General features: G+C 42.7%; 2 protein-coding genes across 5 annotated transcripts in view; both read right to left on the reverse strand.

Moving 5' to 3' along the window:
- The window catches only part of SERGEF (secretion regulating guanine nucleotide exchange factor), a 141,526-nt gene extending 128,875 nt beyond the window's left edge, over positions 1-12,651 (reverse strand). For all 4 annotated transcript variants that reach the window (XM_059475343.1, XM_059475347.1, XM_059475346.1 and 1 more), the window contains exons 1-8: positions 12,484-12,651; positions 10,885-11,023; positions 10,034-10,189; positions 8,213-8,307; positions 7,013-7,073; positions 5,715-5,828; positions 5,352-5,414; positions 1,971-2,129 (exon numbers count right to left, since the gene is read on the reverse strand). In XM_059475343.1, coding sequence (XP_059331326.1) covers positions 1,971-2,129; positions 5,352-5,414; positions 5,715-5,828; positions 7,013-7,073; positions 8,213-8,307; positions 10,034-10,189; positions 10,885-11,023; positions 12,484-12,507 — 811 coding nt within the window. In that variant the 5' untranslated portion in view covers positions 12,508-12,651. The remainder of the gene's footprint in view (positions 1-1,970; positions 2,130-5,351; positions 5,415-5,714; positions 5,829-7,012; positions 7,074-8,212; positions 8,308-10,033; positions 10,190-10,884; positions 11,024-12,483) is intronic.
- Positions 12,652-15,126: 2,475 nt separating this feature from the next.
- Positions 15,127-23,655, reverse strand: TPH1 (tryptophan hydroxylase 1). Its single transcript, XM_059474389.1, has 10 exons — positions 23,524-23,655; positions 22,394-22,577; positions 20,955-21,055; positions 20,222-20,289; positions 18,764-18,960; positions 18,159-18,294; positions 17,533-17,659; positions 16,351-16,446; positions 15,811-15,944; positions 15,127-15,468 (listed from the first exon to the last, which is right to left on the reverse strand). The coding sequence occupies exons 1-10, from the start codon at positions 23,641-23,643 to the stop codon at positions 15,294-15,296; spliced, it is 1,338 nt and encodes a 445-aa protein (XP_059330372.1). The 5' UTR covers positions 23,644-23,655; the 3' UTR covers positions 15,127-15,293.

Genomic DNA, 23,655 nt, shown 5'->3' on the forward strand with positions numbered 1-23,655 from the left:
GCAGGAAATGTTTGTATCAGTGTCTCTAAAGTGAAGCGCATGCAGCCCTAGGTATTTACAAAACAATCCACTGGAGGGCAGGATGAAAATGACATATAAATATTTTAACTTATTAATCAATTATTAACGGTTTTCATTATTTAAGTCAATAAAATAATACTTTAAGTAGTGTTTATCTCGTCTTTTGTAAAATTTCTATTGTACCTATGTTATAGTTTGCATATTACAGCATTATGTAATTTATAAATAAATAAGTGTAAATATATTGGAGGCTGCATGCTCAAAAAATACTTTACTGGTCCATAATGTTTGGGGATCATTGGTTTATGACTGCAGCACCAGGAAACTGAAGCAACATTTCCTCCTTTGCTAGAAGGAGGTAAAAATACTGGTGGGAACAACTGCATGCAGGGGACAGCTCTCAAGTGGGCTGCATTTCTCCGTTATTCAGCTGCAAGTTTAATGCAGCAAATTATTTTCCAGAAAGAGCTAAGTGCTCTAGCTCACACTATATCTAGTAGCTGAACAACTCTTGAAATTCCCATGGGATCCTGATTGGTGTCTGGAGGCTGCCAAAGCCCATTCAAAATTTTATTCCAAATGATTTAGGTTCAGGTCCATTGCTCTTCAAAGAGATTTAAAATTCTAAATACATAAAATACAGTTTCAGCAATAATTGTGCCACTGCATCACTTGGCCAGTTTTTTAATGCAGATGTAGAAAGTCAGCCTATTTTTATATAAATTCTTTTTAAACATTCACCAGCAAAACAGCCCTGCGTAGTCCCTTGACACACTTCTTCTTGTTGTATAAAAACACTTACTGAATATATTCCATGTCTGTAATACCCACAGATAAATATCAAGTAACTGAAACATTGAAGTTACTGAAACTCTGGGGAAATTTTATTTAGTGGGCATGCTCTATTAAGAAATAGAGAAGAAAAGCAAATCAAGTTGTCAAGACTCACTCTAAAAATCGGGTTATCCTGACAAATGTCTTCTTTCTACCATTTCTGTTGCAATGAGAATGACATCAAACACTTAATTCAAGAACTACAGATTTTGAGATACATTCTTTCACTCCACCTGAAAAGTTTCCAAGCAGCTCATAGTACTGATTGCAGCTTTCAAATTTTCAGTATAACGCCCTCTAAAAATCAGAGTTCAGACATTTCTTATAAATAGCTAAAAGAACAGCTGATGTAGATTTTTACATGCTTCTCTCACATACTTTGATATCAAACAATGAAACTATGAAACAGAAAACAACCAATTTGTTTTTCCAGTCACACATCACAGCTCTGGCTGTTCCTTTTCCTCTGTGAAGGCTTCCACGCTCTTGTTCGCCTTAGCTATGGCACCACACACTGTGCAACAGGAGAAGCAAAGAACACAAACACAAAATAGCTTCAGATGCTTGTCCTGCCTTTCCATCTCATCTACCTTTCCCTCCTGCCTTTGTGTTTCACAGTTGGATGAGCTTCATCAGCTCAACCATCCCTTTACACATGAATGTCACTATTACATAACCCTCCTCTCCTCCTAGGTAAGAATCTAACCCCACAGCCCTCCATATGTGGCAGCTTTCACACTGTCCTCATCACAAAGACTTCCAGGAAAGTGCAGCTTCAACATGAAATCTGCCTTCGTTTCCATCTTCAGGGAATGCTCTTCAAGTGTAATGGGGCCTCTTTTAACCTGTCTTTTCCAAATATTTTCTGCCAGCTTATTTTAATTTACTGATTTTCTTATGAATATATTCTTCTCTTTGCCCTTAATGCCCTACTAAAAGAGCAGCCAAAGGATTTCTGCCCTCATCATTTTTCAAAAGACAACTGAACTCGGGTGACACTGCTACACCGTGTGTCCAGCCACTACCAGTGACAAAGAACACTGCTTGCCTGAAACAAAGACAGCTTACAATCTGCTGTTTGGGTGCCATATGTTACTGCTTTTTAAATATCCTACCTGTCTGTGCCACCAGGTGGGTCCAGCCACTCCAGACTGCTCCAATCCTTTCATGTGAGAAGCACTGAGTGTCAATCTTCTTAGGCTCAGCAAGAAAGATGTCCCTGCTCACCAGCTGCCCGTGTTTGTTGCTGCCCCAGACATACAGATGTCCTTCATCTGCAACAGACAGAGAAGCAAAATCTGTTTAAAGGGATACAGATTTAATACCATCAGATACAGTCTCAGTTCAGTGATGCTGAGGAAAGAACATTTAATTCAATTTATGTTCTCACTGTAAGCATTTTCCTACCACTCTTTACCATTGTAACTGGGTTATGAGAAATATTTGCAAGGGCCTTAACAGCACAGCCTATTTTCTGAGGGCTACACAGACTCCCTGAAGCAGTGAGAGCCCTTTCAGGTCAAACAGCCTAGATGTTTATAACAAAGACTAATTTTTATTAAAAAACTAACCACAGTAGTCAACTTCTCTGAATAAAAAAAATCAAAGCATCTTCGAGACATTCAGTGAGCAGTCTCTCTCTGTCCAGCCTGTCCTTGCAGACCAGCTATTATTTCCACTCCAAAGCTTTGATTACATCCAGTAAATAACTTTCTGGACTGCAGCAAATAATTCAAAGCCTGGCTGGCTGCTCTTGCTCTGCTTTACAGTCTCCCAGCCTCTCTACAAGAGCCAGACTCATAGCTCTGCTCATACCAATTCTGCCTCCTTCAGCTTCAGCAAATTCAGTAAATCCCCCAAAGCCAGGACAGTCCAGTGCTCCATGGCTCACCTTGAACAGTCACTTCCTAAAGGAATTGGACATGCAGCTCTGAACACACAACTGAACCAGGCACCACCCATCACAAGGCAAAATTAAAATATTATTGTGCCTCAAAATCACACCAGACAACACCTGAGAGACTTCTGTAAGTGGTCACTTGCCTTCCACATCTCTTTTCTAAAACAAGTATGTGTTCAAATGCACACTCCAGGATTCCAAACAGGAATAAATCTTTTCACAGAAATACCCACAGTCCTTTACATCAATGCAAGCTGGAGTTGCTCACAGCCTAACAACCAATGGACACTGACACAGTGACTGCCCAGAGGAGTCCTTCTGCAGACATGACATATCATTAGTTCCATCTTTTCAGGACAAAACCATTCCTCCCAGCTCCTAGGCCTCCACAGTAGAAAAAAAACCCACAAAAACCACTTGACAACATGAACTGTCAGGCCTCCCTGAAGCCTTTGCCAGCTGCACAAGCTGAAAGTGTAAGAAATATATTTTGCACACCTGATCTTGCACATTATTATGGGCCCAGAAAGACTGGAAGCCATGTAAGTTCCAACATGGAATTGTTTGGAGCACACCTCCACAACATTCAAGGCATCAGGATGTCTCAGGCCAGCACTGAATTACAAGCACCATGACAGAAGTAAATTTTTCAGAGGGAAAAGAAGAAGAAAAAAAAAAAGTAAAACTTAGGCTACAGTATATTTAATAACAGCAATAGAGTAGGCCAGGAGAATTCCACTTTACTACTATACTACTGCTGGTGAAAAATTGGCAAGGAGTGGGAGGAGAAGCCAGTACTGACAGTCATCTGCAGGACTCCTCATGTTCCTCTTTAAAACAACAACTGAAATAAAAAGGAAAAACAAGTCAAGCAATTGTTTCATTCAAATATTAGAACTCTCCACTAAAACTGATAAACTCCTTCCCAGCATGAAGTACACACACCTGGAGAGGAAAAGAGTGACAGAAACACAAAGAAAAACACTGTGGCCATTCATATTCCACATTAACATGCATTGCCTCTGTCACCTCCTTTTACAGGAGGTGTATTTGCTTTATCCTGGGAAAAGTCACACACTCAACCCTTATCTTATATCTTGAGCAGGTCTGAGCAAAAACTGAGACACCAGACTTAGACTTAGCACCATATTCTCACCCCTGGAGGGTTCAGACCAGTTTGGATACCAGCAGACTCTACCATCCTTTTTTCCAAGGAACCCTCACCCATGTCTGTGAGAACCCACATCAACAGTTGTGTCCCAAACCTGCCTGGCTGCAGGCATTTGATGTCCCACCAGCAGGTGACTGATGGAACAGAAGCAAAGAAAACTGCACCACAGTGCAAGGCATTCCTAGAAAAAAGGGCCCATTTATATAAAACACCCTGCAGCAGTATTTTTATTATATCAAACATATTTAAAATACAAAATATTTAAATAATAACTAGCCTGCAGGGCAGCAATAGTATCACATTATAAAAGTATTTGGCATTATTTTTTCAGTCTTGGTCCCACTGCTGCCAAATAGACCACTCTCTTGAATAAAAAGCAAAAGCATGAAGGAATAATCTGCTCACTGTCTAAATAGAGACTGCCAATTATCTAAAGTGGATTTTATTTGTTCTTACAGTTTGTCTTCACTAATCTTGCATACACTTTGCATCTCTGAATTCAATACAATTTACACCTTGGAACATCTCCCCATACAACTAAATCTCTATAGATCTGCAGAAGCAAATACTCCAGTGCTCCTTTAATCATGACAGAGGTACCAGATGGCTGCAGATTTGCTAAGAACTTGTTCCTGTGAAGTTTGGCAAAGACTTGTCTTCATAAGGTTCAATATATTTTACACACTTCAAAACTGTAAGATTACAGCATGAAAGTTATTCTGTTTCCCCTTCTCCCAATCTGTCAAAATAAAAAGAAATCTTTATTAGACTTTCATTACTGGATACTCAGTACTCCAGCATGGGAGCACAGCCCAAGGATCAAAGAACAAATGGCAGACATTATGGAAGTGCCTAAGCAATTAAAGCAGCTTCCTACTCTTCAAATAAGCTTTGTGCTCTTACACCAGAGATGTGCACACTGTCACAGTGGAGCCCAAGACACCTCAGAGAGCCCCAGGTCTGCTCACAGCCCTGCACTGCCCCATGCACAGGCATCAGCTCACACTGCTGGGGCTGCCCTGCTGCCGCCTTTCCTGCCACAGCCACCCAGCACAGCTCTTCTCCCTGGGCAAAGGCTGCACTGGCTCCAGCAGTAACCATACCCAGGAGGGCATCCTGCTGCAGCTCCAGAGAATTACAAATCCTTTCAGAGTGTCCAGCCATTAAGAGCCCAGACCCTGAATGACCTAAGAGCTAAAGACTGACCCCAAGAAAAACCCACAAAACTCAGAGAACCCAAAACACAAATCCCGCTCTTAAAACAAAAGGAAAGTTCTCAGAATGCAAAACTATTACAGAACAACTATCAGCACTAACCAGGCCAGATGAATTTTCAGCAGTTTTACCAAAACTGACAACATTTCAAAAGCAGAGAAACCTTAGAAGGGTGAGATGAGGGCTTTCACCTGTGCATCTGAGGCCTACCTGTGAGGGACACGGAATGACAGGAGCCTGCAGCAACTGCCTTCACCTTTACATCTGCCAGGCCTGGAAAAAACACAGTAGCATAAAATTCCTACAGTAGGCATCAATTCACACACAAACATGCATACAAGTGTAACAGGATGGAGATAACTTCGGTAACAAAAGGCTCTGCCTTTGGGCCACACACATGGCAGGACTCTCATGTTCCCCACAGATCACAATTTTCTGTGACCATTCTATCCCTCAGGTACTCCACTCCACGTTTACAGTACCACGTGGCTTTGTAGAAAGGAAGATATGTACCACTCCAAATTAAATTTCTGCTCTATCCATCCACACAAAGGAAGCAGATTCCTGGGTTACCTGCCACTTCACAGGGCTCCTTGGCTGTCAGGAACACAGGGAGGGCTTTTCCTCGGCTTGCACGCCTTGCCTGAGATGCCATCCCAGTCCCCCACTGCAGCACCAAACCACTGTCTTTTCAGAGTAAACACAAATAAAAGAGATTAAAACCCATCAGCCACCAACAAAAATCACCTCACACAATAATGAACATGTGAAAGTTCAAAATTATTTCATTCAAGTCATTTTCACCAATTCAAATGACACTTCAGAAGACCTTTATGCCAAAAAACATCCAGATAATCCTGGTGAAGCCATCAAACAACAAACAGCTGTAGTCTCAGTATACAGGTAAGAAAACTGAAAAGGTGGGAAGCTACTGGAGACTCAGTAAGAGAAATCCTGTGTTTGCAGTACCTCAGGAATGGACACAAAGTTCTTGTACTTTTTCTTCCCTTTCCCCCTCTTGATACCAATTTGTTTGTGCAGCACAGGGAATCTCAATTCCCATATTATACAAGCACCAAAGATCCCACTGTTCTTCCAAGCATTTCCTGTGCACCATCAGCTCCACTACCTGGAATCCATACTGAAGTTCCCCAAAAGCTAAACCAAATACAAGAGCAGGTACAGTTTGTTTTTCCTCAGTTTCAACACAACCATGCTAAAAGGGAGAGTTTGATTTCTACTGTTAACACCATGAACAAACTGAGAGTATCTAATAACAGCAGGAGAAATATTTAGTTTCATTCCTGTGATTTTTAAGGTGTCAATTTCAATCACATCATTTAAAAAGCCACAATTCATGTGCAGTTCCATTTTGAAGCATCTTATACAAGCTGAAGTTACTTTTCATACTATAATGAGTTCAAATCCTAAGACACTTTGATTGAGCAGAATCCTCTTTCCTGAAAAACCTCCTTTTATGTATTGTTTCAGAATAAGCAAAAAGAAATCAGTATCTTTTCCATCCATCAGAAAATTAACTTGTTAATAAACCATCACTCTGAACTCTTGGTAAAAGTTTTTCCCCATGGTTTTCCAGGAAGATATTTCTAGAATGTTTATTATTCACGTTAATTTGTCCCAAAATCTTACAGTCCATGACTTTGAGGTCTATTTTTCCCTGTGATAGTTAAAATAAATAGATTCATTTTCATCCTCTTTTATTTAAAATAATGTATTAAATTCCATTCTCTTTTCCTCCTCTCCTCCTCCAAGCCTTTAAAATCCCATTACATTTGTTACTGCAAAGATTATGTATCTTTTCAGATAAATTTTGAGATTATTTTAAAAGATTAAAATTATGACATACTCACCTGTAGCGGCAAGGGCATGTCTCAGTCCTGCAGCAACACTCACCGCCTTCTCTTTGAGAGACTAGGCAAATGAAAGAAAATGATAATTTAGTTGCTTTTTGCATTTAATGCCTCTAAAAACAAAATAGGCCAAACAGAAATGGAACACTAAGAAAATAGTGCTCTCAATTCCAGCCTGCATGTCCCAATACATATCAACATTTTATATCGAAAAGTAAGTACATTTTGACCAGTAAAAGTTAGTGGGAACATTTTCAAGAGATAAAAAAATAAATCTGCAAAGCAACTAGATGCACAGCATTGTGGCAATAAATTAAAAAACACAGTCAAAATATTCACATGAAAGAAGAAACATTGGCAATATAAAAATGCTTATTTCTTCATTTTAACTCAGTGTTCCTCAAGAATTACACCAAAACCTCCACATAAATACTGGTGATAGGCAGTGTTATGGTGCATTAACCTGCTCAGTCTTGACAACTTACTTATGGAACTTTTGTTTTCAACTGGAGAAAAACCTGAAAGTTTCCCTCCACTGTAACAGATCTCAGGAATCACATAGAAGTCTCCCTCTTCTGTTACCTCCCATCCCATCCTGTCTTGCTCTTACAAGATTTTGCAAACCCTTTGGATATCTATCCTTGGTGGAAAAGCAGCAGGTGTATTTAAAACAGGTGGCATCAAGTCCAAGAATTTAAGGGATACCAACCAAAAGAGCAAATACTCAGCATGAATAGTTTGTATGGTGAGGGATGAGAGATTCACATCAGCCCTGTCAATACCATCCAGTTTTAAGGCACCATTCTGCAATGGATGCTCTCAGGAAACATCAAGAGCACAGGAACATCAAGTGAACTAACTCCTACTCACTAGAAGTCACCTAAGAGATCAGCCATTCTCTTTCTCCTACATTAAAAAAGCAACACAGGAATATCTGACATGAGCCATGATGATAAATAATTTCTTGTCTGAGAAGTGAAAGAATCAACATTCTGTTAGAAGTGGAAAACCTTTTCATACAGCAAGAAAAGCAGCCTCAGCACTTGAATTCACCTTGGACCTTTACTTTGTAAGCTCATCTGTAGCAGATAGGCACTATAAAAAATTAGTTGAAGAGTCTGGCTTAAAGCCCATTGAGGTTAGATGACCTCTGTAAGCTGCTGGAAGCAATATAAAGCACAACACCTTCTAAATCTTTACCTCAATCTTTTGTGGAATCAAGCATGGGCCTGAAATTTGAGGAAGTCCCAGCTGTCCAAAAGAATTTGACCCACAGGACAGCACAAGGCCAGATCCTGCAAAAAATGAAGTGTTAGAGGAGAATCAATAAAGCCAGGAGCAATAGCACTGTAACATTAGAACAAGCACAATAACACAGCCAAGTAGCTCAAGAAATGACTTAACACGTCCCCTTACAAAGCCCCTGAGGCCAAAGGCTTCTGGTCTTACACACCATGTCCAGAAAAGGTCTCAAGTTCACTGGGACACAAGAAACAGTGGGTGATTTAGCTTGCAAAGCTTAAAACCTGTGAGTGCCAGCACATAGAATCATAGAACAGTTTGGGTTGGGAGGGACCTAAAGGTCTCAAGCTCACTGGGACACAAGGAACAGTGGGCGATTTAGCTTGCAAAGCTTAAAACCTGTGAGTGCCAGCACGCAGAGTCACAGAACAGTTTGGGTTGGGAGGGACCTAAAGATCATCCAGCTCCAACCCCCTAACATGGGCAGGAACATCTTCTACTATCCCAGGTTGCTCAGACCCCCATCCAACCTGGCCTTGAACACTGCCAGGGATGGGACATCCACTCTTCCACAGCTTCTCAGGCAGCCTGTGCCAGTGCCTCACCACCCTCCCAGGAAAGAGATTCTGCCTAATAACTAATCTAAACCTGTCTTTTTTCAGTTTAAAGCCTTCACCCTTTGTCCTATCACTACCAACCCCTGTAAAAAGTTCCTCTGCAGCTTTCCTGTGGCTCCTTTAAGGCTCTGAAAGGTCACTCCTATCACAGATGGCCCAGGACAGACACAGCCTTTAGTTTATGATGGGGCTGTGCTGCTTTCTGACCACAATGTACCATCCAATACAAGGCAGTATAATTAGAGGGGTGGTAGCTCCTTGGCTAAATCTATGTCTGATGTGCAAAATACAGAACACCATGGCCTCAGTTATGCCATTTTAATCAAAGTAGGTAGCACCTTACTATTCAATCTGCTCCAGTGATGTCAGAGAGATTTATCATGTGGATGGGACTAGTCAAGGTATACTAAGATTGATTATGGATGTCATGACTGGGTACTTGATAATGAGCTGCAAACAAGCTCTGAATCCATTACTCTTAAGAGAATTTTTGAATGTGATCATCAGTAATATTTGCTATAAAGTGAAAGCCATCTTTCAAATATGTCAGGTTTCAGAGAATGGCTAAATCCTGAATTATTGCTAAATCAAATTCCATATAAAGTTAAGAGAATTTGTCCAGAGTTAGGACCTTCTCCAGGCTGAGCAGCCCCAACTCTCTCAGCTTTTTCTCACAGGAGAGGTGCTCCACCCCTCTGATCATCTTTGTGGCCTCCTCTGGGCTCACCCCAGCAGGTCCCTGTCCTTGCTGTGCTGGGAGCCAGAGCTGATGCAGCTGCAGGTGGGCTCTGAGCAGAGCAGAGGGGCAGGATCCCCTCCCTGCCCTGCTGCCCAGGGGCTCTGGGTGCAGCCCAGGACACCTTTGGCTCTCTGGGCTGGGAGTGCCATGGCTGGGGCATGCCCAGCTCTCACCCACAGCAGCCCAAGTCCTTCTGGGCAGGGCTGCTCTGGATCTGCTCATCCCCAGCCTGTGCTGGTACCAGGGGCTGTCCTGACCCAGGTGCAGCCCCAGCACTTGGCTTTGTTGAATTTCCTGAGGTTCCCATGGGCCCCTTCTCAAACTCATCCAGGTCCCTCACATCACACAAGCAATAGTGTTGTGGAATTTTCATCATGTTTCTCTACATCAAGGTATTTCCTCAGCTCTTAGAGAGAGATTTACCTACTAATATGATTGTAAAATCCCAGCCACATGCAAGTTGTTTTACACAAAAGCCAGACAGGGCAGTGCACAAAGTAAAACGCAGCACATCCTCTGTGTGATTCAGTCCCAGCTGCCCATCTTTGTTGTGGCCACAGACAAAGAGTTGCCCTGCACCTGGAAGAAAAAAAAAACCAAACAAGTTGTGTTCCACTTCACAGACTAAAAAGTAACCTACTTCTGTGAGATCCTGTGACAAACAAGGACAGTGATTATGTGTCACTTCAGGCACTGCAATCAAGTAAAACTTAAGAGAAACAGCTGTTTCTGATGCATCAGAAATATCTCTGAATAACTACAGCTGTGGAGAGCTGGGTCTGTCAAGGGACACAATCCATATGGTGAGACAGACACCTCTCACACCAAGATGCTTTTTTTATCATGTTCACATCTGTCTGTATTTCTTCTTTACATAATTAGCTGTGGCATACAGCACAACCTTTCAAGGGCCAGATGTTATGTCCTGGTCCTTTCCTTAACACTTGTTAATATTGAATAACCTCTGACTCCTCCTTCCCACCCCCCATCCTCAATAAAAAGAAAATCTGGCATCTTTGTATGAAACAAACAGCTGAAGAAACAGTCCTCACACAGCCACGAAGTAACCACTCAATATATGAGCAACAATTCCCCCATTTCCCCAAATATTGAGTTAGCTGGGAGGACAGGAAGCTGTTTTACAACTAAGGATTGTACTTGTTCAGAAACAGCAGCCACAGAGAGGTGGCAGCACTGAACCAAGAGGGAAACACACACAAAAAAAAAAAAAAGTGATTAAAAGCCAAACACCCGTGCAAGAGCAGTGTTTTTACCAGTGATAACTGCAGAATGTCCCCCTCCTCCAGCAATGCTTGTAATGTCTTGACACTTGCAGGAAACATCTTCCAGGGCCTGAGGAACCAGCACATCCTCTTTATGACCAAGACCAAGTTGTCCATAGCTGTTTGCACCCTTCAAATGCACACAGAAAAATAACACATTTTTTTAAAAGTTAACAAAAGAAGCACACATATGCTCCCAGAGACAAACAAGCATATTTGGGATATGCCACGGGTTAGCCTGCTCCTAAAAATCCCCTGATATGACATAGGATTCTCAGGATTACAGATCAGGACGGTCCTAACTTTGCTGTCATTAAGGGTGTCTGTGCAGCCCCAGTATTTCAAAAAGCATACTGGAATACAGCCTGTTAAAACTTCAACTGCAGACTCACAGTTTATAAGGAGGAACACCTTTCTATCAGGATGATTACCACACCTTTATTTTAATACCAATGATTCCCAGTCATCACTAAGGTCTTATTCATGCCACTGCTTTCTGGCAGGCTACCTCCAAAATGAGAACAGAAAGACCTTTTTTTGGAACCTAAACGAGTAAATCAGAAACACTAACTAAACTAAACATTAACTAAACTCATTAACTAAACATTTTAAATTAAAGAAGTCCAAATGAAAATATACCAATTACAGGGAGTATAAATATATAGGTACAAAACCCACCGTGGAAAGCAGCAATTGTCAACATGGTAGCAAGTCAGGGAATTTCTTAGTCAATTTCAGCTCCATATCCAACAATTCAACCTTCATTCACAAAAAAAGGGAATATCATCACCTTCCCCACCCCACACATTGCAGCAACAGCAACGCTCCAAACCCACAATGCTCACAGCTGGTAATCTCCAGCAAATCCTATCCCTACCTCACCTGTGCACCCACCTGCTCTCAATTTATCCTCCCCCGAAAGATGCAGCACCTGGTGAATGTTAAACGGCCGCATTCAGCAATAACCACTTTGTACCTACAGAAACACCGACACTTCACACAGAACCACCGGGCTGCTGTTATTCAGCAATAACCACTTTGTACCTACAGAAACTATACAATAACTATTTTGTACCTACAGAAACACCAGCAGTTCACACAGAAGCACCAGGCTGCCCGGCCAGCCCAGAGCCGGCAGGTGGGGAGATATCAGGAGCGGAGCTGCACCGGCATACCAAGCGTTCCCTCACAGCCACTGCCGGTGATACGCGCTTTAGAGCGTGATACTACTTAACAGGAACAATTCTTCTTAAAGGATGTCTCACAATCTCCCGTTTCAGCCTGTAACTGGCCATGAATTTACAAGCCTTCAAAGCCAGGCGAGCCGCAGAAGGAGCAGAGGGGCTGGGAGCCACAGGACAGGCATCCCAACGCCAGCCTCACTCCAGCCGGCCCCGGCCCCGCGGGGCAAATGGGGCTGGGCAGCGTGAGGGAAGCCCCGGCACGGCCCCACACGGCTGTGCCCGCCAGGTGACACCGCGGCGTTGCGTCCCTGCGGAGCGGGCACACCGCGGCCCCGCAGCATCCCGGCAGGGCGAGCAGCGCCCCGCCACCCTCCCGCCCCCCAGGCCGTGCCGAGGGCCCACTCACCCAGGCGAGCAGCCGGGGCTCCATGGGACGGGGCCGGTGGCTGCCGGCGCTTCCCGCCGCCCACGGGCCGGGCAGGAAGGGGCGGGCGCGGGGCGGGATCACGGGCGGGCAGTGCCCGAACCGCGCCGGGAAACGCCAGGCCTGAGCGAGCGATTCGTGTTTGCCGGGAAAATCCACAAATGCCAGAGGTTTGTGTCCAAAACAGGAGACAGAGGAGTCCCGCAACGTTATGCGAATAGAGGGAGAGAGTCCACTGGGGAATACACCTGTGGAATTTTCCTCTCTCGGTTTCAGAGCACGCACCCTCATTTTATCCCAATTCCCGGCCACATGTTGCCCTGTTCCTTGCCCCATTGGCCGCGGAGCTATGAAGGCACAGCCTTCCCGAACCGCCTACCACATATCCCACCCTGAACCTGCTGTTTTACCCCAAAATTCAGAAGTTGAGGCTTGTGCAGACCCATGTCTGTGTTAGGAGCCGAGCTGCCTGGCCTCCAAAAAAAACCTGCTGCCCAAAGTCGCTAGAAACATTGGTGCCCATTTCATTGCCGTTAACACCCACACCTTCACCCAGCAAATTGTTAGTAAAGACATGAGCTTTCCTGCTGTGTTTATTGCTACGGTGCCGAAGTAAAGGACCTTGGTGGTTCTGATAATTATCACAACTCCTTTATTTTGTTGACATTTAATCCTCCATAATGGTTTAAAGTACTTAAATTATCATGGTTTCAGCGAAGGTTTGGGGGGGGCGAAGCCAAACATACACGTTGTTAGTGCCGTGGAAGTGCATCGTCTCGGTATTATGTCTAGCAGTTTACTTTTTCTTTTGCTACACAAAGGCAAATAAAGATACAACTGCTGTTTTTACAAAGTACTTGAAAGTAGGTGCTACTTTAACAAGTTTAAGAACTCCTACTTGAAACGTACACATAGCTCAGACAAGGCTGGAAGTAACACAGACCTATGTATATTTCAACAACATCATAAATGCAGTGTGGTTAAAACTGTAGCTGAATATTAACTGTTATCACAGAAGCAGACAAAACAGATCCTCCCTTACTACTCAATTAGAGGAAGGTTTCTTCTTTAGAAAGACAAAGTTCCTAAGCCTATTTTTAAATTAAGTGCAATGTAAGCCATAAATGTTGTAGACCATAATTCTACATCTTAAATGCTCTTTAAAACAAAGTTATAGTGGGTTAATAGCCACAGAAAAATCTATCTAGTCTTGATTTAAACAGTGAGTATTCTTGGAAAGGTTGGCCTGGCAATTGCTTATGGAGCAGAGGTGTCCAACTAGAAAGCATATGACACTCAAGGTAATTTTCAAGCGCAGAGGTTTCATGAAAGTCCTTTCAAGTTCTCAAAATCCTGGACTAGCGTCTCCAGTGTATTCAAGATTTCAGATCATTCTTCCAGCACACTTTCTGGATTTCCTGATAAGATCTATGTATGACAAAAAACAGTGCCTAGGGTGCTGTTAAATACACCCTGCGCATCACAGATCCCCCCCTCGAATGTCTCACATCCTACACACGTCCATGCCAGAACAGGGGTGGCAGAAGCGTTGCCCAGCTCTGCAAGGTGCTTGGAACTGTGGGACCCTCGACACAGGCAATTTGCTACTGTGCAATGCAGACAATTCATCAGGACACTACTTCCCTACACTTCTAAAATGCTCTTTGGGATCAGGTATGCTGTACACTACAAGGTGGTTTCTTGCCTTAAAAACCACAGAATTCCTATGAAATGCTTGGGCCTTTCAGTTATAATTTGATAGATAGGGAATGAAGGTGTTCAGGTCAGATAAAGAAGAAACTAAATGTGTATTTGTGTAGCTTGTGCAGGTCAAAAAAGTGACTGAGCAATCAACAAGATATTTATTTTTACATAAAGTACACTGGTCTATGAGCTTTGGGTGTTTTTTTAAACTTTGATGTTATTTTAGAGCAAATTAAGCTATTTTGAATATGAAGCTGCAGTTTGGAAATGGTTTTGGGCTTTATGCTAAATCAATGCATGATGGCTTGCTGTATTTTTTTGCTAAAGTAATTCAATCAGGAAAAAGGCAAATGGTATCTCTGTAAGGAAAGGTCTTCCCTCAGGTGCAATATCAAGGACAGCAAAAAAAAATCCTGACTCTAAGCCAATATCAAATCACTTAAAATAAATGTAATTAGGACTTCATGCAACAGCTGTATCTCTCTTTATACTAGAAGCATGCCAAACATTGCATTTGCAACTCTTTGTGGCAAGAATAATCCCTTTGAAAGCAAGATTTGACCCCTGCCTTTTATCGTGTAGAACCTCCAGCTATTTGTGTCCTGATGCCTGCATTGTAATCATTCAAGTCTCAAACTTAGTAGCACAGTCTTTGAAACACTGAATTACCACAGCTTCTACATTGTCAAGTGTTCAGCACCACACAGTCAGTATCATAGACTGCTGGAGTCAGGAATTGAATTCTCTCTGGGGTGAATTACTCCATTTTTGCCTCATAAGCCACCTCCTGCAGCATCTGATCCCAGCCCTGATCCACAGACCACACTTTTTCTCCAGTCTAACAATTTCTCCATTCCCCTACAAGCTTCTAAAAGGCAACTCTGGACCTTTTTTGCCTAAGGGGGTTGGAGGAATGCATTTATGTGAGGAAATTTACAGACAGCAACAAGATAAAACTGTTATATTCTTATGGGCCATTCACTCTTCATGTGCAAAGGAGCGAGTTCTGCATGCAACACGTTATATGCCTAGAAAGAAATCAGTGGGGGAAGGGAAGGATTGGCTTGCAGCCCAGGGCTGGCAGGGTGTTAAACTTCCAGCTGCTTGCCCATCTTGCTGAGGGCATCGCTGACAATGTCCAGCTCGTGGCGCAGCTCGTTCACCACGCTGGCGATGCTCTTCGTGTCCTTCAGGACCTGCACGCTCTGAGTGTAGGGGTTGTACTTCACCCCAAAGGGACGCTTGATGGTTTTTGCAAACTCTCTATTCAGGTAAAAAAAAAAAACATAAAAAAGATAAAAACAGTGTGTTATATCCAAAAGAGGGTGTTATAAACAAGACATAAACCACAAATGCATTCTCTGTATGCAGCCAGTATCAATTCCCACTTTTCTAAAGTATTTTAAAATAGTCCTAATTGTTATATACCTCCCACCCAGTACCTGAAAGACCAAGAAAATACTAACCAAAACTCCTTTTCTGTGAAAAATAGTTACAAAACTGTGATAAGACTAAAAGGGTTTCGTGCTGCTACAGAGAGAGATATAAAACCAAATCTGCTGTTATAAAAAGAAGGGGGGTGGTGAGGGGGGGCAGAATCTGTACCTCATCTTTTCCTTTGCTTCTTCAAAACTTTCAGAAACAAAGTAAACCTCCTGGAAAGTTGTAATGATACATTCTTGCTTGCAGGTGACCTTTGGATCAAAAGGTTTGACTTTGGCGCTGTCAGAGAGTGAGTGCTGGTGAGGGGTTACCATGGGTCAGAGGAGCATCACCATCCAAAGAATCCAGGAGGAAGATGACATGTGATAAAGTGAATAAAAAGGATTATGTGAGATGATTTTAATGCATCTCATCTTGAAATTTTTATCTGCAGATGAACAGTGATTAAAGCCTAACAAACTGAATTATTCTAAACAGTCATATTCTGCCAGTTTGGATGAGAAAAGGGACTCCACAGACACGAGGCGTGTGTATAAATGAGCAATATTTTCAGAATCTGGTTAAACCAACAAAGCTTTGATCTGAAAATAGTTACCTGGGCTGTAACATCAAGAAATTGTACTTCATAAAAAGCAGAGGGAAACAGTGGCAATGGTAATGAGGCACTAAGAAAAGAGGCAAGCAAGCAGTAGCCATTCTTACCTTGAGCTCACTAATGGAAGAGAGCAAGCCAGCCCCGTAAACTCGTAGCTGCCCCTCTTGCTTGCACAAGCCAAACTCTACCGTGAAGAAGTAGCACTGAAACACAGAAGGAAGTAAAACAACTCAGTCTTAACCAAAGATGGTGTGGTGAACTAGATGGGAGCATTTCTATTTGTAGGTAGGATCAAATATTTGCAAATATCAGAGAGTTATCACTCAGTTATCCTGAGACATTTAAAGAGAGGATGGAAGGATGAAGAACCACAGGATGGCATGCTTCTCATAAGAAAGGTGGATGTTACAGATCACCCAGCTGGGCCGGAAGATGCTAATGCCAGTGCAAACATTGAGGTGTAAATCTGTTTTGAGAAATACTGACATGAAATCACAGCCTCAGCTTAAAACAATCACTGGGTAGAGCGGATCTCTGGTGAGTGAGAACAGCCCGCTGCAGTTTGTTTCTCATTTGCTTAGTGTGCTGTAAAATTAAAGACATTCTGTTTGCTGAATTTCAGGATTTCTGCTGCTATACAAGAAGGAACACTGTTTTCATAGATGGTTTATTTCTGCTCCCACTGAAGGTAGTACAAGTTTTACACATGACATGGAAAAAGAAATTTTTAAAATCAGCAAGCTAGTTCTTGCATAACTGGCACAGATTATTTTTCATCAAAATCTACTTTTAATCTTAAAATACTCCTGCCAAGGCATCCAGAGACTGATATCCAGAAAATTAGTTTATATTATTTTAATTTCTTGACTGAAAAGTATCTAATGCTAGCACTCAACACATTCAATACCATATAATTTCAGTTCATTCTACACATTAAAGAAATAGAACTTTCAAATCATTGAATCATGTTCCCAGAAGAAAGAAGACTTTGTCTGAAAGAAATAGACCATAAAATTTCAGTCTGCAAAAAGTAATTTACCACTAGAAGCTGAACCATTACTTGACAGTGGAGTGAAGAAAAATACCAATCATATCAACTTTAAAGTGGTTTTTTTTCCTAGCATGGAAAATTTTTTCATGCTTTACAATCCAGAGACCAGTGAAAAGCAAAGATCTAGCAGCTGGTGTGACTAACGTTGACATGAACCTCCAAATTTATTCAATGGCATGGGATCAGCTTAGTGAAGCACAAAGGTTTTGATGGAATCCCCAGGCACTCAAACACTCACTGTTGCCAGTTTTTGGACAGCCTCATCTGATGCCCCAAGTGATGCAAGACCAATTTCCTGGGAGAACTGAGCAAAACTGGGTTCAGCCAAAAGAGGGACATGGCCTAGGAGCTCATGGCAGGTATCACTGGAAAAAGAAACAAAACAAGAAATCTCCTGATTTGTCTTTGTGGCAAAGTGAAAAAGCAGCACCACTGAACAGATACAATGTCTTGCATTAAACTTTAAACTTAAACACTAAAAGCATTGCCCATTTCTCTGAAAGCAACTGAGCAGATCATACCAACCCTACATAAAGTGCATAAAATCTGATTTTCAAATTAAGGTGCCTAAAATTAAGGTCTGAGCTCCCCATTTGTAGGGCAGCCAGATATTAAACTAACTGCACACAGTGATATCACTAAGAGATCTCCAATAGCAAGCTGCACTTTTGAAAATACTGCACTTAGGAAGGTGGCAATTCAGCATGCTGCAAATTCATTACATTCAGCATGAAGGCTGAGTCTTCAGCACCTTAAAAATAAGTTTTATGCTGGTGTTCTTGAACAGCTTTTAAGTAACTTGGCTCTGGGCAGGCCAGATTCAAAACTCTCTCACAAATTCTAGCGCAAGATTAAATGACTCACGGCTCTGGTGTGTAGAGAGGGTCCGAGCTGTGTCTGACATATTGAGTGCAGTGGAAAACTCGGAATGCCAGTCCTGCCAAGAAGTCTCTGGGTGACAGATATCCAGCCACGGGGCGAATGGTGAAGCCTGTGCGCTCTGAAAGTGACCAGAGAAGCTGTATGTTAGTTTAGCTCAGGATGCACAGCATTGTCAGCCTTCCTGCTGGGGCTGAGGTGACAACCACAGCTCTACCTTGGCTCAAAAGCACGTGGGAAAATGAGGCACAATTAGAAAAATTAGGCGTAGGCTTGAGTCTGAGAAACATTTTTTAAATGGCCCTATCTCTGTGCGAATGGATTTTCTAGGATGCCATGCCTAGATTCAACAATACAGCCAGGTATCTCCTTAGCCAATCCTAACAATCTTTTCAGACACTGCCCCTCAAGTGTCACTGCCTGCATTGAAGACAAATACATTAAAACACAGATGGCCAAAAGGCCTCTTAGAGGACCAGAATGAATACAAGCCACCAAGAATGTTTCCTTGTGCCCACAAAATGGTGGGATTTGCAATGGACCTCAGTTTATTTTGAAACCCAGAAAATTGTAGGAAACCAGCAGATTACCTTTCAGGAAGCGAGACACATCTTCCAGCTGGGGAATATTGTCTTCCCTGTACCCACAGTGTTTGGTGAGCAGGGGCAGGTTTTTCAGGTACTCTCTGCAGGCATAAGTTGGGTAAAGATTGTTCAGCTCTCGGTACACAGTCCCCCAAGTCTTGATCTCCTCCTCAGTGAATTCAATCTTGGGAATTGGGTCACCACTGCAAGGAGAAGAGGAAGAAAGGACACTCCTTAGAAAATGGCTAATAAGAGGTGACTAATTTACCTACTACTAGTATTTAATACCTGTATGACTGTGACACCTGCCATTAGACTCTATCAAATACAGTGAGATCTGGTCTATGTCCTGGAAAGCTTTTAGTCTGAGGACTTGCCTTTTTTTCACTTTAACCAGTTGTCAGGAATCTTGGCATTGATCTCACTTAAAGCATTGGTTCTGTAAACAGTTTATTAATTGTTTAATGCCAAGAGTAAGGTTTAAAATACCTACACTATCTCTTCACAGCTTCAGGAGCTGATAACACATCCTTTTCCATGTTGGATTTCTAAGTCTGCAATTATTTTCCATTACCCTTTTAATTTGTTTTAAGAAAGGAGAATTTCCTAAAATAACAACACATAGTGTGACAGAAGCTAAATATACACATCAGGTAAAAATTATGTTTCTGTGCAGAGGAGACCAGTGCCTGTCTGAGCATATTAATTTTAGTCCTTCTTTCCTATTTAGTCCTCAGGATCTTGGATAAAGTGGATTATGGCAAGGCCAGTATTACACTGCATTTCCAGTGTCAGCCAGGGAACTAGCATGGAAAATGCTTTCCCAAGGGAATCTCTGTCAACAACAGGTTAACAGTAATCAGCTTGGGACTGTGGTAACCAGTTGCACTAAACACACAGTGCAATAGAACTCTAAATACAGACCTTTTCTAGGTCACTTTCAGCTGAGGAACTTGACACCTAAATTCAATCAGGTCACATGAAAATCACGTTTAGAAAGAATTTACAGCTCTGGGTTATGAATCTCTTACTGCTTTAAGAGCTCCACCCCCTGCCAAGAAGCATCTCTAAAGACAGAAGCTCTTAGAATTCCTTTCATGGAAAATTTCTTATCTACACATCACACATGCTAGTTTGAACCAGGAAAGAAAATTCAAGTATTAACATTTGCTCAGAAAGTTTACTCTCAGTGGTCACTGGGCAGTACATTGGGATTTGCCTCCCCTCCCTCTCCTTTGCAGAGCATCTGGCCAAGCCGCACAGCCTCAGACTGACCAGGCTGCCTCGATCTACCTTCTCATCTTGCCACACATCTCCCTTCCCTTCGCCTCCTTGGCTCTGATCCCTGAGCTGAGCCTGCATGTCTCAGCCTGGTCTGAGCCCAGGAAGGTGAGCTCCTCCCAGCCCACTCTGCTGTTATTTCAAAGCACCCAGAAGGCTTCTTCTGGAAGAATTCGAGCTTACTGTTTGTAGTTCATAGCCAGGTCTGCAAAATACTTTCGCCTCTTGCGATAAACATTGTCTTTGAAACCCTGGTGGGGAGAAAGGAAAACACAGTTCAATGAGTTTCCAAGCCATAATAAATAAATCAATAAATTTAAAACAGAACACTTGACATTTCTGCAGTTGGGGAATAGAAAAGTATGATGTGTAAGAGTGAAAGGAGAGAGCAGGAAACTCATAGCTGAAGTCTGATATGTTTAATAGATGTGAACTGAGCAAATAGGAATCAGCTGATTTATGCTACTATATATTTTGTAGAGAAGGATTCATTTTAGTTGTATCAGTATTTAAACAAAGTTTGTTACATGCACGATTATTCAAAATTACAGAACAAATTGCCCATTTTCACTGCCCAAATACCAGTTTGGTTTCTCCAGTAAGGAAGAAAGAAAGAAGAGGAAGAAAGCCTGCCTCAAAATAACTTTCTTTTAGCTTCTTTAATGTGTATGTGACCACTCAAGGCCCAGACCTGGAGTCCTTGCTGAGTAAGCCCTGCAGAAAAGCACAGGAACTGAATTCAGTCAGTCTTCCCTGAGCAAAGAAAGAGACACAAAATCCCCAAGAGAAGGTGCTCAGACCTCCAGAGACACCATTGAGAGAGAGGAAAGGGAGGAGGAAAAGCTGCAATTTTTTAGGTCAGCTCCATGAATTGTTTCCAGCTATGGACTGGGTGTAGGAAGGGAAAAGTACTTACGGGATGGTCGGCATCCAAGTCAGAGCCGTACATCAGCACCCGGTTTGCACACTTATCCAAGTCTGAGATCTTCTTCGGAAACCAGGGAACGTTCTCCATGCCTGGGGAAGGCATGGGATCCACAGGGTTATTAATAACACCCAGCACACCGAGGGAGGAAGCGCTGCTTCCAAGGATGGCCACGGCGGTTACAGCTCACCCCGTAAATTAAAGGGGATGAATAAGACAAGGGAGGCCTCTGCCTATCTGGCACCAGCCTCCAGCTCACACTTCCTCCTCGGTCACTGCCACAGGCTGCCTGCAGAGCACAGCCAGCCCCAGAGCCTCTGGGAAGGACAGCCAGCCTGGGTTTCTCTGCTGCAGTTAGAGTGGCATCCAGAGGATCCCATGGAGACAAGGTCTCCCTGTGTACAGCTGCTGGCAATCTTGTAGGGCACAAAGGGTGCAAAGGAGAACAGAAGGGATTTGTCTGTGGTCCCTGGGCAGAGTGGGAGCAGGTTAGAGCCCTCTCATCATGTTTTACTGACCATGGGAAATGGATGTTTCCCCATGGTTATGTACATGGGAAGCACCTAGCTTTGCCTTGAGGGTATGAGGGAGAGGAGGAACAGGAGGCCCTGCTGCCTGAGACAGGAGCATCATTACAGTTTTGCTACCAACTACTTTGGGGTTATTTTTGCCCTAAGAGAGTTTTTTGCCAAGCCCTTCGCAGACCAGTTAATACACTGTTTTTCTGCCTCAATGCTCTTCAGTTTACTTAAAAAGGTCAGGAGACTGTTTAGATTGAATTTCCCCTTACTTAGGGCTAAAGTAAGCCATTTTATCCAAGAACTCCAGATCTCTCCTTCCCAAGCACAATGACTGAAAAATACATGGGACCAGTTTCCTGCTGCCCTGAACTTTGGGCATCTCTTTAATTGAAAGTAAAGGTGTAAACACAACAGGTATTATCTAAAAGTGAAGGGCACCTCTGTTGTACTAATATAAGGAGGCCAGTTATGATTAAAAGTGGGTAAAAAAGACAGCAAAATCAAGAACTAAATGAGGAAATTGCAGAATCCATCCTGCGCTCTCCCCAGTGTCTGAACTGAACTGGGACCTGTCAGTATCACACCTCTGCCATCGTGGTGTACTGGAGCCTGCACTCAGACTTTGCCCACAGGCCAGCCTGCTTTGGCCTGCACGGCTCCCACTGGTGCCAGCTGGGCTGTGCTGGGAAGGGACAGGAGCACAGAGAGCAGACACACAATTTGTAACAGCCTGACACAGCCTGAACTCCCAGGTTCAGGCCAGACTACACTCACACATAGCACAGAAACAGGTACCTGGCAGCAGGGGCCTGAAGACACAACACAAGTGCAGGTGTGGACAACCATAAAAAGATTTCAAACCAGCACATTTGGAAGTGCATTTTCATCTGCACTGCCTTTTGTACCTACCATCTTCCTGGACACTGAAATGCTCTGTGGGGCTCACAGAGACGATGTTGACGTGGGATTTCAGGAGCTGGAAAATCTCGTTCAGCTGTTCCCTGTTACTGTCACAGTCCACGAAGATCTCAAACTCCGAATTTCGTCTCTTGGACTTCCGTGACTCAATGTGTACCAGATTTACATGCTTCTCCTGTTTAGTAAGAAGCAATGTTCTCAAAGAGATAGGCTAAAAACAATTGACTAAAAAGTTAAAATAGTTTTTCAAATTAATATGCTACTGCCATGAACTATTCACCACCTCTGTGAAGCTATTTTAGTTAATTGGATCTCTTGATAGCAATTTGCTTATTGGAGGGGAACAAAGGTTTGATTTTCTATTCAGAAGAAAATGAAAGCAAACCTGTGTTCTTTCAGTTTTATTTACATTCAGGAAGCACATAAAGACACAGTCAGGAAGTTTGAATTCATGGACCTTTTTCTTTTATGCTTCCCGTAGGAAGCTGATTAGCCAAATTCACCAAAATGCCAATCAAGTCACCATATAATTATCTCACAAGCAAGCAAGGGATTTAAAAGCAGTAGTTTTCAGGGCATTAGTTTAACTTTTCTTTAATCTGAAGAATTATTTAATCATGTGTTTTATATTAGGAACATTGAGAAAACCCCAGGCTAAAGCACGCAGAGCCACACTCCAGAGCACAGTGGCACTGCACATATTCCTCACTCGGCACCTGCCCAGCAGCTGTGCAAGTGCAGCTCCTCTGCCACCTCCAGTCTGCCTGGGCAGTGTGGCAAGGGCAAGATCAACACCCCAAGTGTCTACCTGCCATCAGCAGGAGCTTCAGACCACCTCTTATTCCCAGCAAAACCACTGAGTGCCAATCCTCTTGTCACGAGGGGAAAAGACAAACTTCTCTCAGTGTATAGTCTGTGCAGGTAAGAGTTTTAGCCAGCCATCATCTAATTTCTGAGGCACACATTTGCCTTTGTGGGTAATTTTGGGTGCCAGATGGGAGCAGGTTAAGAATCACATCCTTAATAAACGGATGTAATCAATTCTTGTGTGCTCTAAAACTACCCTTACAATTTAAAAATGGAGAGCTGCTGTGATGATCATAAGATTATAGAATACATACCTGAAAGAGTTTTAATGCTTTCACAAGTCCTCCAACTTCATTCTTCAAGGAAAAAATGATGGCTGTCCTTCCTCTTTCAGATGCATGGTCTTCATTCTCTTTGTTATCTTCAATCATCATGTAAGCTGACTT

This window comes from Ammospiza nelsoni, chromosome 6 (assembly GCF_027579445.1).
Source record: "Ammospiza nelsoni isolate bAmmNel1 chromosome 6, bAmmNel1.pri, whole genome shotgun sequence".
Lineage (NCBI taxonomy): Eukaryota > Metazoa > Chordata > Aves > Passeriformes > Passerellidae > Ammospiza > Ammospiza nelsoni.

Bases quoted from the DNA above. Each gene is read 5' to 3' on its own strand.
- TPH1 (XM_059474389.1), bottom strand. From the start codon at position 23,643: ATGATGATTGAAGATAACAAAGAGAATGAAGACCATGCATCTGAAAGA. The intron at 17,660-18,158 runs GTGAGTCATTTA...TTCTTTTTCCAG, and splicing joins CCTCTCTACACACCAGAGCC to TGATACCTGCCATGAGCTCC. The intron at 16,447-17,532 runs GTGAGTGTTTGA...TCTGTGTTTCAG, and splicing joins CTGTCCAAAAACTGGCAACA to TGCTACTTCTTCACGGTAGA.